Source organism: Brassica napus, chromosome A5, assembly GCF_020379485.1.
Source record: "Brassica napus cultivar Da-Ae chromosome A5, Da-Ae, whole genome shotgun sequence".
Taxonomy (NCBI): domain Eukaryota; kingdom Viridiplantae; phylum Streptophyta; class Magnoliopsida; order Brassicales; family Brassicaceae; genus Brassica; species Brassica napus.
The window spans coordinates 23,283,893-23,297,793 of NC_063438.1; the positions used below are offsets into that span (position 1 = coordinate 23,283,893).

Below are 13,901 nucleotides of genomic sequence, written 5' to 3' on the forward strand. Positions count from 1 at the left end.
GTGCGTGCTTTTTCATATGAAAATCTGCACATATATAAAAATCATAAGATTTGAATCATAGAGAAAATATAGTGTATATGACTGAAGTTGGTCCATTCTGAAACTAAAGATGGCTAAAATTCTTCTTTGTCAAAATGCATAGATGTGAATCTTATATGAATAGAGTTCTCCATTGCTTATAACAGTGTAATAAACTCCGTGTGTAAAGGAGAAAAAATGTTATATAAGTGAAAACAAAAATTATGATTTTTTTTCTTGTGCCTATAGGCTCTTCGCAATTTGAAGAAGAAAGAACATATTGTGTGAAAATCTTTGGCTCTGTCAAATTTTATCCAGTTGTTTATAAAACTGTTGTTATCTGATTCATGTAATTTTTCAGTGTTAATTTAAAAGCCCAAAAAACCCATCTATACTGACTTTTTGATGTTTTTTTTCTGTGATTTGATTTTAAAAAGAGATAAAACTTTCGATAAGTTATGTAAACTCAGAACAAGTATTTAACTTTAGAAAGCATTTACATGTTTCAAACTTATAATATATACATATATAATGTTTAAAATTACGCATATAAAACCTGTGTAAAATGTACCTGAATATGTTTCTCTTCTTTAATGTGTTAATCGTACTATATATAACATTATTTTAAAATTTCAAAAAGTTTATGTCACATACAAAAAAATCATCAATAAAATATATAATTCTTCATCTACAACAAGAAAAATTATAAACATATAAATTTAAATTAAGAAAAACTAATATTGGAAAAACAAGAAGTTAATGTAAAAAAAAACCGATAAATAATATTATAAATAAAATAAATTTATAAGACAATCCGCGCGAAGCGCGGAAAAAATCTCTAGTATATATAAATGAATCTAAATGGGTAGATTTCAAACTTTAAAACGTTTAGAATCTTTCCGAACCCACCGTACCACCCAAAATCATATCGCGTGCGTGGTTTTGAACTTTCACAATGTAGTAAACGAAAACATAGAAGACATTTATAGTAGGTATACATATAAACATAATCGGTTATTAACTCTGAAATTTAGTTGTATAGAAGAATTTTAAATTTTATAGATTCATACAGATTTAAGATAATTATTTAAATTCTCAAAAGGTATACAAAATGTAAATCATGTAATTGTCTACGTATTAACGAAACTCAAGGCGATGGTGATTTTGTATGTTTTTCACACTAACTAGACTACGTGCCTGTCTAATCACTCAATCAGACGTGTTTGTCTAAAATGGTCTATGCTTGGATTTGGGCCATTGTTGATGTTTCTTTGATTCATTATTTCTTAACTTTAATAAAAAGTATCGACGTACAAATAGATCTCACAATAATATAGATTCTGATTTAGAAATATGCACTCACCACATCCATCAATTTCCAGTTTCTTTTTTTTTCTCAGTAAAGACAACCATACGTAAAGTGTGTATTTATTAAGTCATCATTTACAAATTTACAATAATAAAGTGGCTGTGTGAATAAATAACATATGTCGACTAAAAACACATTAAACAACGTTGTTAAAACTATCCATATACAAACTTGTAATGAACTTTTCTTCTCTTTTTTTAGCACATCTTGTTATGAACATTCGTTATTTTTATGCTACTGCATATTATGGTCTCGCACCATATATATATATTTAAAACTAGCATAAAAAGTGAATACCAATTTACTTATTGTTAAATAACTTTAAATTAAATTTTATGATACATTTAAATTTAATAAATATTAAAATTTGTTTGTTAATCTAATTATTGGATGGTGTACAAAATTATTCAGTTTTCAATTGGAATTCAGTTTGAGATACCAATAAAACATTATATCTAAGTGTTAAAGTTAATATAAAATTTGTAAAAAACTAATATTTTTATATAAAGAATAAGAAATATTTTAATTAATTTTAAATTGATGATAATAATTTTATATTTAATACTGAATATTAAAAGAGACATGTAAACACATCTAGAATATGATTTGAATTTAGTCAAAAAAACAAAAAATTTCAAGCCATCTCATGTTATCAAATAATAATAAAAAATTACATATATACGACTTTTAATTTCTGCCCAATAGGCTTTCGGAAGGAGACTAATATAAATAGTACGTAATAGATATTTTATCGTCAAAATAAATATACGCGTCACGCGCGTCTGTGTATGTGTATAAATAGAATCCTTGGGAAGGAGGAGGAGAGAGTGTCCATATCATAATCATTCGCTAATCAAATTACAAAATCTAACTTCCGCACACCCACAAGGCCACACACCAAATATTAAAAAATGGAATTAGTTGAAGAGAAGAAGGCTCCAAAAGAAGAAAAGAAGATGGGAGAAAGAAGAGTTGTGGTGGACAAAGCTTATCTATACGATGAAGACAAACCACTTACCGTCTGCAAAACATCTCTCTTCCACACCGGCGATGGTTTCACCGCCTACGACTGTAACGGCGATATCATCTTTAGGGTCGATTCCTACGGTAGAGATAACGACGAGTTTGTCCTCATGGACGCCACCGGAAAGTGTCTCCTCACCGTTAAAAGCAAGGTTAAAAACCATTTAATTAATTATTATATTAAGTTGATCCATATATCGTCTCTCTCTGGTGGATTATATAATTGTAAAGAAGTTTTATTGAATGCGTATCGTTTCTTGTTCTTGATAATCTTGAATTATTGGTCTAACTTCGATGAATATTATTATTTTTGGTTAGAAAAGGATCTAAAAGAATTGTTTTGAGCTACATATAATCTAATAAACTGATTGTTTTAGTCGAGTTCTAAGTCAGTCGCTATACCAATTACTGAGTTAACTCGATTTTTGATGAACAGAGACCTACTCTGCATCAGAGGTGGGAAGGTTTTCTCGGGGAGAGATCGGACGGTCAGAAACCGATCTTCAGCGTTCGGAGATCGTCGATAATCGGACGGTGCACGATGGAAGTAGAAGTATACGACGAAAGCGGAAAAGAGTACACCATAGACGGCGACTTCTCCTTGCGAAGCTGTCTCATATACGACACGGAGAAGCGAACCGTGGCAGAGATCAAACGCAAAGTGGACATGTCAACGAACGTGATGCTTGGACGAGATGTGTTCACTCTCGAGATCAAACCCGGTTTCGACGGCGCTTTCGCGATGGGTTTGGTCCTCGTGCTTGACCAGATCAACGGTGATGATCCCGTTGAGATTGGTGATGAGCAAGTACACCCTTTTGTCGAGGATTAGTTTCTCTCTATCTCTCTCACTTTCACCTCGTCAAGTCTTTGTTCCGGTTTAAACCAATCGAATCTAATCCTTGGGTTTTGTCAAATCTTTGGATTTGGACATTTGAGGTTGTTTGTAATGTCAGTCATTAATGTTGTTACGTTACATAATATATAGTCTCTGTCTCGTGAACTTTGTTGACTATATGTTGATGTTACAAAGTTCGTGTCTTCTTTTTAATTCATATATACATGCATCATATCAGAAATTGTTCAAAAAACTTTGTAGATCTCGAGAGTTTCAGTTGCGTTGTAAAGAATTAACAATTTGACCATATGTTGTAAAAGCTTATAAGCTTAATTAATACATGGTGTTAGCTGCAATACCGACCTATCGACGTATACTAATCTTTGCTTAACCACGTAACGTGTAATGTACATATGTGTAGGCAAGTGGAATTTTTATACATGAGTCTTGTGATTCGTGAATATATATTACCATTTGTAGGTGTCAGTTGACATAAGATCAGAGAGTGCCTAAGTTTATTAAATCATAAATAGAAGGTGGACGAATAAAGATTCGATAAAATAATTACTAATATGGGAATCTAATAAAGAGAGAAGATATATACTGACTACTTGCTCCCACTGGCCACTATAAATATATATGATTCGTTATCGTAATCAAAATTTTCATGCTTTCGTAAGTGCACAATTAGTTATATAGAGATACTTGCACGTAGCCATAATCCTTACACTATGAATAAACACATGCACATGTAATTACAGTAAGTTCTTATATTAACACTGAAAAGTTAGGAGGTATATCGAAAAAATCAAGAATTTACGGGGTTTAAAAATAATACATCTCTCTAAACCAAAGGGGTTAATTAGAATTTTTTTTTTTGGTAATCGTTAATTATAAATCTTTGAAAACATAACTCTCACTACAAGGGTAACAAACGGTGAAGAACTAGAAACATGAAAACACATGCCGAAACAAGAGCGTTCAAGGACGTACCAAATCGAGACCGTGTGGCAGAAGAGTACTTGAGTCCGGTGAAACCAATGTCGTAGGCAATACTACCATCAGGTTTAAAAAGGCCGAAGTTTCTCTCGGAAGTGGAACCCGGTTTCAGATTCTCGTTGAATAGAGCAAACACGTAAGCTCTCGCCACCATGTCTGGTCTGTGCGGCGTGCCTTTTCGCTTATTCAGCCGTTTTCTAAGATTCCGATTATATGTTCTCGCGTTCTTCACCGTTGCTCCGGCTTCATCTGCGTCCCCTTTTGATGCCCATCCGGTGTCTGAAACAATGACCTGCATGCATAATAGAATGATTAAGGGCCTGACTGGTTCAACCGCAGCGGTTGCGGTTGCGGTTGCGGGAGTTTGCGGATGCGGGTGGTTGCGGTTTCTAGCGGTTTTAAGAGATTTGTACGACTGGTTCTGCGGTTAGAAATTGGTGCGTTTGCGGGATACTTATGACTGGTTAACTACCAAATGCAGCAGCAGTTAAATAATAAATTAACAATATTTACATTTTATACAATTATAAAAATATCAAAAATAATAATATTATAATAAATATAAAATTTATATTTAGAAAGTTATAGTTTAATTTTTTTAAAAAATATAGAAAATATTTTTATTTTAAAGTTTTATAATATTAATTAAAATTTAATTGATATATTTTAGCATTTTTATAATTTCAATTTAATTTTTTTATTGAATTTTTTATTTTTGTATTTATATTGTTTTGGAAAAAAATTAATTTTTTTTTGTCCTCCCGCAAACGCCCGCAACCGCAAACGCTAGCTGGAACCAGCTTTTGAATTTATGAGGTTCAGAGCGATTTGGAGCGCTTTGGAACGGTTTAAAGCGGTTTGAGCGATTGTTGCAAAACGCCAGCAACCGCTACCAACCGCAAAAGCTGCGTTTGCGGGTGGTAGCGGGAAAACCAGTCATACCCTAAATCAAGTTCACAACGTTAGTCTTGTTTTGATAACGTTAGTCTTGTTATCAAAAAGAATTTGCGTTTGACATTTACATTTATAAATAAAAGTTGTGTTAAACATTTAAACAGAAACAAAAAAAAAACTAGTCAAAGCCTCAAAGGTTTACATAGTGTTTATGCCAGTGTATCTTCTTTCAAAATACAAGATTAAATTAACTAGAAAAATAAATGAGTAGTTAATATGAAAACATGGCATTTTTTAAGCAATCCCAAACATAAATTAAATATGTATAGTGATAAGAAATACTTTACCGGCACTTTTGGGAAGCCAGCTTTCTCGAGAGCAGCATAAGAAGCATCAACCATAGCATCGAACATGTTATCGTAACGAAGCTTAGTTTTGGCGTCATAGATGCCATCGCTGTGCTCGAAGAGGGCGTAGTTGAGGTCAATATGGCTCGGATCCGATTTATAAGCTAGAAAAGGGTATGCGTTAATGTAGAACGGTGACCCTATCTGCCAGAAAAACGCTAACAACGGCTTCATAAACGGCACCACATCATCCCTAAACGTGCAAGCCGACGGTGGATACGAGTTCGCAAACACAGCCTCCGAGTGTGGACTCGACACCTATAAAAAGCAAATAAGCAAGTTCGAGACTAGAAAAGATATGTAGGACCACAAAAATCCTAATTGAAAATCATGAAATATAAAAACGATAATATAAAATTAGAAAACGTTTAAAATTTTTGTTCCAAGAAGATAAAGACTTTAACTTGTTTGGTTTAGTACAAGATTATAATGTAACGTACCTCGACCCTAGTGGGAAGTCCAAGACGACGAAGAGCGGAGTAAACATTCTTGGCCGCAGGTAAGAGAACTTCCCAAAGCTCTACAGTGGTGCCACCTAAAATCTCGTTTCCCACAGCTATACCGCTAATTATAGTACCGCTACGTATGAAAGGCTCGACGTTTTCTTTAACCCAATTCATTGCTCGGTCTTCTCCAACACTAATGTCCTTGAGAAACTCATTGCCTAAGCCAACAATGATCTCGATCCCTGTGTTACGAAATGCTGTGAGGACGGAGTGATCAGCGTCGTAGATACGTATGTTTCTGATCTTTGCTGCTTTAAGGAAAGTTACTACTGCTAGAGGAGACGGGAGATTGTCCGCTATGCGACCGTAGTTTACACCGTATGTTCCGATGAATGCTACGGCCCTTTGTGAAGAGAAGATAGAGGAGACAAAGAAAAGCGAGGGAAATAAAGAAGAGCAAACCATACATGAATGTTTCATTTTTGAATGATTTATGCTTTAAACAGTGCACTTAATACGGAAACAAGAAGAGTTTATACTAGTATGTGTTGTCCATTAATTAATAGTAAGATTCTAAACTTTTGTCACGGGGACCATGCAAAAGGAAGGAATCAAGATAAGTTGTGGGTCTTTCTTTGCATTAGATTCTTACTTTACCTTCAAAGTAAAACTGTTTTTACTTTTTGCTCTTCAGTCTTCTTCTTGCTTTCTCCTTTTTTTTAAGGCAAACTTGTCACCATTGTTTGACTTTCGGATAAAGATTGGACTAAAATCAAAAGTACTTTTAAAGATCAACCAGTTTGATGATCTTTGATCTGGGTTATCTTATAACATTGGTTGTCCATGAGAAAAAAAGTAAAAAGGAAACTAAAGACTGCAACAGTAGAATAAGCATAGGGATTGCTATAGTTTTACAGAAGAGTTAATTAACTATCCTCAAGATAGTCTGTTACATCCTAAGAGAACATGCATACACATAATACACCCTCAAGATAATCATTGATTCGATACAAAAAGAGAGTAGCATGAAAGGAAAAGGTAAAACAGATACTTCAATAGATTTAATAGAGAAACAACTGACTTACAGTTTGATAAGCTTACAGAAGCAGAGCAGTGCAAGGCTATTGAATAGCTTCTGCTCATGACATTTTGTCTTTCTCCTCTGACACCATGTCGTCTGCCTTCTCAATTTCACCAAAGCTATCCTTAACAGTTACATTCCCCTTCTCCTTTGGATGAGTCATTTCAGAATCTTCTTCTTGCACATTAGAGTTTTCCACCCCTCCCTTTGGTTTATCACCTTCATCTGTATCTTTCTTTGACCCTGAAGATTTAGTCCGACCTCGTTTCTTGGGTGGCTCTTTATCTGGTGAGGGAGTTGACTTAGTCTTCTCACTGATCCTTGCAGATCTCCTCCTAGGTGTCCCACTAGTGGTCCAATCAAACTTTGCGCTCCCAGGGATTCCAGGGTGGGACTTGAGGTACTGCTCCAGCTGCTTTCTGTTACTGATCTCTTCGCCCGTTGGAGAAACAAACACAATCTCTGTTTTCTTCACTTTGTTGGGGAAAACTGCAAAAAGAGAAAGAAAAAAAAGTAACCTTTTGACTTCACTAGCAAGTTAGAAGGATGTTTGAGAGTAAATTGCTAAAGACGACCCCATAGTGTGGATTTAAACAGACATTACAAGAAAAGTCTTAACATCCATCAGAACAAAGAAGAAAAAGTAGATGAAACAAATGTAAAATGTGTGTGTTTTAGTGTCACGTCTAATAGCATTTGAATTCACCCAATCAATATCTTTTTTTTTATCAAAAAAATTGCACCCAATCAATATCTATACTAACAATTCTCTACCAATAGCTACCTTCTTTTTTCAGGTCTTTGGAAGGCATAGAAGAGTAAAGACAAAGAAAAATCACTTGTTTCGTAAGTAAATGATATTGATAAATTGCATTTCACATTATACATCCTCAAATTCTAGGGGCTTTTATTCTTTAATTAACCCCAAAAAAAATTAGTAGAGGAAACAAACCAATTTCTTCCATGAAGAAGGTGCTGGTAGCTCCACAGATACAATTTCATCGTCTGTACCCATTTTTTGTTGTTGTTGCAATCCCTTAAAAACAGAGGCAAAAGAAAATTCAGAAAAACCTGCCACCAAAAAAAAGATTTAACAATTTCACAAAGCTACTCTTGTCGAATTTAGCAACAGAAAATAGTTACCACTGGAGAAGAAAAGAATTAGGGATGTTGTTAGTTGTAGGCTCTGCTTGTTTCTCTCTGTATTGACATGTATGGCTTTCGTATGATTTCTCGTACGTACCAAACCAATGACGCATGATAAAGTCACTTTGCTTTCTTCTATCTTCTTATGGTAATGACACGTTAAAGTCCTTATAAAAATGGTGGTAAGTGCACGTCGTCGCCTCGGTGTATACTATACTTTATATCACTTGGTGGTGGTCATGGAATGCACGTGCCAAATACCCCCAAAGACCTTCTGTTTTGGTGTAAAAAACATATATACTTGATTTGGAGCCGGAAAAGAAATCGTTAAGGTTTACAATTTCAGGTCCATAAATATCAGTTCATACCGTCCTATAGCTCAATACAGCAGGGTGGAAGTCTATAGCAAATAAATAAACACTGGTGGCTCGTTTGTAGTTTGTTCATATAAAATTAAATACAGAAATAAACAAGGATATTTAAGTCAAAAGATTGAGAGAAATTGATTAACCATGACTTGAATAGATGCAAAACCATCTGGTGAGAAATTAATCAAATTATTATCATGTACAGTATAGAGCAACGAAAAATGAATGAAAACTACGATACCACAAGAGAATCATGTTACCAAATTATAAATTTATAATGTATATTATTGGATCCTATCATCTGAATGACTGATCTACAAGAAATATGCTTTACTTGGGGAGAATTTCTATAGATAATTTTGATCTCCCGAGACAATAAATTTACAGTGTGGAATATTAATGATGATGATGATGAGCAATTATTTGAAACGAGAACCCTTCTTCCCTTTTCCTTTACCCATCCCATCGACCACTGTAACCCAGAAGAAGAGAGACATCCAAATCAGTACTGCCAGGAAGATCTTTACGCGGTCTTCAACCCTTGTCACAGCTCCCACAACACCTATCCATATTATGTTCAAACATGATTAAAGAAAAAAAGAGATTTCATTTTATTTTTCTTTTCTATTTCCATTATAGTTTTATATGCGGCTAAAGGATCACCAAAAAGCTATTCAACATTAACATATATGTACTAGTTGCAAAACAAACACACATATCTATTCAACACACATAAGGACTAGTTGCTGAACAAACAAACACGATAAAATCATGAAACAAGCCAATAGCAAGTAACAATCACAAAGACAATATAGTTAAAGTAAACCCACATAAGCATCAACCATCCAAAGTACTGAATCTCCCGACAAAAAAGAAACAACTTTTTAAGTGACAATTGGATGCAAAGAAAGACTAAGGAAACTAATTCAAAGGCAGGCGTTAAATTGGAAACAAGAGTTGAACCTTCGAGCTGAGTGGTGTTCTCAGGCGGAGGCGGATCAGGACTCGGAGGAGATGGAGGGCCACCAACGACGGCGAGACGGCGTAAGCAGCGAGGAGTCGCTAGAAAGAAGAAATTTTGACGGTGGAGGTGAAACCGTTGGGAGAACGGAGGGAGAACTGAGTGGTGGTGGTAGAGGTTAGAGCTTCTGGTCGTGTTGAACAAAGCTGTCGCCATATTTTCCTCAGCGATAAATTTTGACCTGATTTTCCTTTTCTTTTTTTTTTCTTTTTAAGATAATTATAAATAGTAATAATTATCGGACAATTAGTGAAAATTCAAATAAAGTATTCTTATTAGATGCAAACAAAATATTATTTTAGCAAATATAACATTAATCAGATAATTAAGAATGAAGCCAAAAGATTTTTTTTTTTAATAATAAGTCTTTCATGGATAATATAATTCTTCAATTATTTTTAACAAATAAAAGTATATCAACTCAAATCTAATAATATTAATTTACGTCTATAAATCAAATGTGAATAAAACACTAACACAAACGATGTTGTATTGCTATAATTATAGAAAAACATAAATGTTTAGTTGTTTCAAAATTTTATATTTTAAGCTAAAAGAAAATAAAAAGAAATGTTACAATTTTTTTTTAACTGAAAAATAGAAGACCTGTTTTGTTACCTTCTCTATGTGATTATTGATTATAATTTTTAACACAATCAATACAAGTTTAGCAAACATACAAGTTTTACAACGATCAGTATCAAATATATATATTACAGGACACTTATTTACATCGTCACTTTGATTTTATAACAAAAACAATTAGAAAAGTAGAGAACAAGAAGGCCAACTACTAGTCTACTACTATGAATCAAAAAAGAAGAGCATAAAGGCCACCTACTACTATTCTGAATTTACCAAGAAAAAGTATGTTACAGAAAAATCTGCAAACCAAAATCTATCGACTTGTTTGGTCAAGAAGAAAAGTCAATAAGAGCATTGAGTCCTGTGATCTCTGTCTCTGAGAATCCCATGATACAGAGCCATCCGGTTCGCTGGCATCGTTGATATTCCACAAACTGAACCGGTCTTCCCCGGTTTAGTCACTGGCTCCGGTACGGTTCTCCTGCTCAATTCCCTCTTCCGGTACTCTTTCCCGTTCCCTTTCGTATCTTTCACATTCCCCGCGAAGCGAACTCTCTTCTTCTTCCTCTGCTTCTTCGTTTCCTCTGCTTCCCAAGAAAGAAAGAAACTTATTCTCCCGGTTAAAAAATCAAACATAAACTTCCCGAGTCCGAGAGAGAAAGATCGTACGTACCTGAAGATAGACATGAACGGAGTATCGGTGGTGGAGTTTGATCATGAATCTTCCCATGGAACTGTCGAGCCATCGCGAGAAACAGAGCAGTGCTTGAGAAAACCATGGCGGTTGCGATCGCTACGGTGCCACTAGAACAACCCAACATGGAAGACATCTTCCTGAAGTTTCTTGAACCGGCGGCTAGTTTGAAGATATTCAGAAATAGAGAGAGAGAGTTTTCAAGAAAACCAACGGAAACGAGAAGTTAGGCTGAGCTGATGGAGATGATTGGTTGTTGGGACTTGGGAGAGACGTGTGTATGTGTGAAGAGGCTTTGTTTAGGGGTGTCAGTTGGGTTGGACCACACCCAAATGGGTATGCCCAATGGGTATTTGTTTTTCTTGGTCTCAAGACACCCACACCCACATCTAGCCCACACCCTATCTAGCCCACACCCAACTTAACCCAACACCCATATGGCCAACCCAAGCTTTCCCATGATTAGCAATTCTGTTTAAGCCCAATTTAATGTAAAAAAAATTATCTCTCAAATCTGCTGAATGTTTAATTTGTATTTGTTCACCTCTAATACAAATATGATGTAAAAAAATGTGGATACAATTTTAAGGTTTTGATAGCTCTGTTTTATGTAAAAAAAAAAATATAACTCTCTGATTTATTGATTCACTTCTTCTCAGCTTCCAGCTTCTCTACTTGTCCTCAGCCTGCAAAAAGGAAAAAAAGAAGGTTCAACACCTACGGTTCAAGCTACTAAAGCAACACATGTTTAACACAAAAGAAGACACATGAAAGCATATGATTGTTGTATGTAGATAAAAGTTAAAAAAGGAGCTCATGAAACTTGAATATCTCTAACTCGTTTCTGAAATATGAAACATTTTTATTTTTTGATTCTCAGCCTACAGAGAAACATTGACCACTTAAACTTACCAACTGTGCTCTTATCTTTTCAGGTATACTAGTCTACAACTAAACTTATCAACACAAGCAAAAGAATAAAAGCTCAGTGTGAACCTGAAGCAAGTCTTCAACTCAAGCCTCATAACTTGTATGTAAACAAAAGTTAAAAATGGAGCTCATGAACCTGAATATCTCTAACGGTTGTTGTAACTTCCATCCATCATCTCAGTTGTTATTCCGCTATGCCTGAAAATCGAGAAACAAGATTCATCAACATACAAACTCAAACTCAAGGCATTTCAATATCTTATCCATAACAAGCACAAGATAGTACCTTCTCTCCACTATCTCTAGTCAAGTCTGTGGACTCTCCACTCTCTTCCTCTTTTTCCTTCTCCACTCTGTGGTTTTACCATCAGGCCGCTGTCCTCCAATTATAGTAAACTTTAACCACAACCTAGCTCTACGGCGTGACTGAGCATGTCTTGGTGGCGTGCCTCTGTTAGCCTCTGAAATCTCAATAACTTCATGATCTTCTATATCTTCATCCATCAAATCATTCTGACCATCATCATTCAAGTCTATCGCTTCCATTTTCTGAAACAGCAAAATATTTAAATGAGAAAGGAACAGTACAGTAGCTACTAGCAAGTGAAGACAATCTATAAAAGATACACATAATAATACTAGCAAACTGTGAACACAGAAACATGAACATAGAAAACCCACAACAATAACGAGACTGACTCAAGTGAAGACAATCTATAAAAGATACACATAATAATACTAGCAAACTGTGAACATAGAAACATGAACATAGAAATCAATCACAATCATTATATTAATTATTTAACATATTTTGTTGAAGGATTAATTAGCTTACTTGGTTGATTTCTTTGACCACTTAAGAATTTACTATTTGTTTGCCTAAAACCATCGTCAACTGTTGATTAGCTTAAGAGGGTCTGATTCAGCAACTTCTCAAAACTCCAAAACTCCAACGTTGATACTCCAACGTTCTCAACGCCTTGAGAAGGAACAACGGTCATGAACTAAAGCAAGCTGGAGAGGAATAAATCACAGCATACCATTATCAATTTATCATCAGAAAAATCATACCATTATCATCAGAACTAGAGAAAAAAAAAAACTAAATCAGAACGAAGCTTTTGAAGTGATTTTAAGAAAAAAACCAAAAAATAAAATCAAAGCTAAAACTTGAGATGGATGAAGAGATAATCCGAGATCAAAGGATCGAAACTAAAACCCACAACACAGAACACGATGGATGACGAGTTAAACCGAGATCGAAGCTAAAACTTAGGAACCATACCTGAAATCGCGAGAAGAAGAAGTCAGATGCAGAGAATGGAGAAATCTGGTTCAGGCCAGAGAAATCATGGTTGGAGAAGACGAATCGAGATGCAGAGAAGCCTCAAGAATCTTTCATCGCGAGAAGAAGATTTTTCATCGGGGAATCGTAAAATGGAAAAATCTGATTTTTCCCCAAAATTAAAAAACCTAATTTTTTAATGTATTGGGTTAACCCAGTGACCAATTGGTTTGGCCCAAACTATCCATGGGCAAATTCGGTTTTGTAGCCCAACTGGACCATTAAGTTATGGGTTCACCCAACACCCACCCAACACAGTCTGGACTGGGTCACACCCATGGGCACCCAACCAATTGACAGCCCTAGCTTTGTTAGACTTGTAACTTAAACCAACTGTTGAAACTCTGTGGTAGGATTCTCTTCTCTTGACTCTCTTGATCTCTTCTTCTATACTTATACAAATATAGCAGTGGAGAAAATTTAATAGAAAATAAATAAAAGTTGGAAAATAATTGGATTTTAGTGCTTCGTTACTCACATATCCTAGTGGGGAAAAGGAAAATAATATGAGTAAGACTGTTTTTGGTCAAAAAAGAAACAATTTGTATTCTAGAGAAAATCAACTCGGAATTTGCAACAATTATTCTTAGTTTTGTGAAAAAGAAAACCCATTGTAGAAAAGGTTATGGTCCTGATTGGTAACTTTGCAGAATAACATCTTAAACGCAAAATATTTTACCAAGCAACAAAAGATGTGGAATGAAAGAAAAAATGCAAAACACACAGATTTACATTTT

The 13,901-nt window shown here is 34.9% G+C and overlaps 5 protein-coding genes across 7 annotated transcripts; 1 reads left to right on the forward strand and 4 right to left on the reverse strand.

Annotated features, from left to right (window-relative positions):
- Positions 1 to 2,148: 2,148 nt before the first annotated feature.
- LOC106452242 (protein LURP-one-related 12) lies at positions 2,149 to 3,461 on the forward strand. The gene is made up of 2 exons (XM_013894302.3): positions 2,149 to 2,562; positions 2,847 to 3,461. Exons 1-2 carry the CDS (start codon positions 2,299 to 2,301, stop codon positions 3,240 to 3,242), a joined length of 660 nt encoding a protein of 219 aa, XP_013749756.1. The 5' UTR covers positions 2,149 to 2,298; the 3' UTR covers positions 3,243 to 3,461.
- Positions 3,257 to 6,498, reverse strand: LOC125609036 (glucan endo-1,3-beta-glucosidase 14-like). The gene is made up of 3 exons (XM_048779800.1): positions 5,989 to 6,498; positions 5,489 to 5,806; positions 3,257 to 4,539 (listed from the first exon to the last, which is right to left on the reverse strand). Exons 1-3 carry the CDS (start codon positions 6,472 to 6,474, stop codon positions 4,168 to 4,170), a joined length of 1,176 nt encoding a protein of 391 aa, XP_048635757.1. The 5' UTR covers positions 6,475 to 6,498; the 3' UTR covers positions 3,257 to 4,167.
- Positions 6,499 to 6,558: 60 nt separating this feature from the next.
- Positions 6,559 to 8,198, reverse strand: LOC125609037 (methyl-CpG-binding domain-containing protein 11-like). The gene is made up of 2 exons (XM_048779801.1): positions 8,028 to 8,198; positions 6,559 to 7,564 (listed from the first exon to the last, which is right to left on the reverse strand). Exons 1-2 carry the CDS (start codon positions 8,038 to 8,040, stop codon positions 7,134 to 7,136), a joined length of 444 nt encoding a protein of 147 aa, XP_048635758.1. The 5' UTR covers positions 8,041 to 8,198; the 3' UTR covers positions 6,559 to 7,133.
- A 642-nt stretch (positions 8,199 to 8,840) lies between these two features.
- Positions 8,841 to 9,817, reverse strand: LOC125609038. The gene is made up of 2 exons (XM_048779803.1): positions 9,553 to 9,817; positions 8,841 to 9,151 (listed from the first exon to the last, which is right to left on the reverse strand). The coding sequence occupies exons 1-2, from the start codon at positions 9,764 to 9,766 to the stop codon at positions 9,009 to 9,011; spliced, it is 357 nt and encodes a 118-aa protein (XP_048635760.1). The 5' UTR covers positions 9,767 to 9,817; the 3' UTR covers positions 8,841 to 9,008.
- Positions 9,818 to 10,302: 485 nt separating this feature from the next.
- Positions 10,303 to 13,861, reverse strand: LOC106403029. 3 transcript variants are annotated; one of them, XM_013843867.3, is made up of 6 exons: positions 13,105 to 13,822; positions 12,655 to 12,833; positions 12,106 to 12,368; positions 11,956 to 12,017; positions 10,869 to 11,575; positions 10,303 to 10,779 (listed from the first exon to the last, which is right to left on the reverse strand). In XM_013843867.3, exons 5-6 carry the CDS (start codon positions 11,023 to 11,025, stop codon positions 10,538 to 10,540), a joined length of 399 nt encoding a protein of 132 aa, XP_013699321.1. In that variant the 5' UTR covers positions 11,026 to 11,575; positions 11,956 to 12,017; positions 12,106 to 12,368; positions 12,655 to 12,833; positions 13,105 to 13,822; the 3' UTR covers positions 10,303 to 10,537. The 3 variants fall into 3 exon arrangements, 2 of the variants coding, with proteins under 2 accessions (XP_013699321.1, XP_013699322.1); XM_013843868.3 differs by having other exon boundaries at positions 11,886 to 12,017; XR_007339539.1 differs by lacking the exon at positions 10,303 to 10,779 and having other exon boundaries at positions 11,403 to 11,575; positions 13,105 to 13,861.
- Positions 13,862 to 13,901: the final 40 nt, after the last annotated feature.

Excerpts from the sequence above, each read along its gene's own strand:
- LOC106452242 (XM_013894302.3), top strand. The coding sequence starts at position 2,299 with ATGGAATTAGTTGAAGAGAAGAAGGCTCCAAAAGAAGAAAAGAAGATG. Across the intron at positions 2,563-2,846 it reads TCCTCACCGTTAAAAGCAAG|AGACCTACTCTGCATCAGAG; the intron begins GTTAAAAACCAT and ends TTTGATGAACAG.
- LOC125609036 (XM_048779800.1), bottom strand. The coding sequence starts at position 6,474 with ATGAAACATTCATGTATGGTTTGCTCTTCTTTATTTCCCTCGCTTTTC. Across the intron at positions 5,807-5,988 it reads GACTTCCCACTAGGGTCGAG|GTGTCGAGTCCACACTCGGA; the intron begins GTACGTTACATT and ends TGCTTTTTATAG. Across the intron at positions 4,540-5,488 it reads CTGGCTTCCCAAAAGTGCCG|GTCATTGTTTCAGACACCGG; the intron begins GTAAAGTATTTC and ends TTATGCATGCAG.
- LOC125609038 (XM_048779803.1), bottom strand. The coding sequence starts at position 9,766 with ATGGCGACAGCTTTGTTCAACACGACCAGAAGCTCTAACCTCTACCAC. Across the intron at positions 9,152-9,552 it reads GAACACCACTCAGCTCGAAG|GTGTTGTGGGAGCTGTGACA; the intron begins GTTCAACTCTTG and ends TAATATGGATAG.
- LOC106403029 (XM_013843867.3), bottom strand. The coding sequence starts at position 11,025 with ATGTCTTCCATGTTGGGTTGTTCTAGTGGCACCGTAGCGATCGCAACC. Across the intron at positions 10,780-10,868 it reads CCGTTCATGTCTATCTTCAG|AGGAAACGAAGAAGCAGAGG; the intron begins GTACGTACGATC and ends CTTGGGAAGCAG.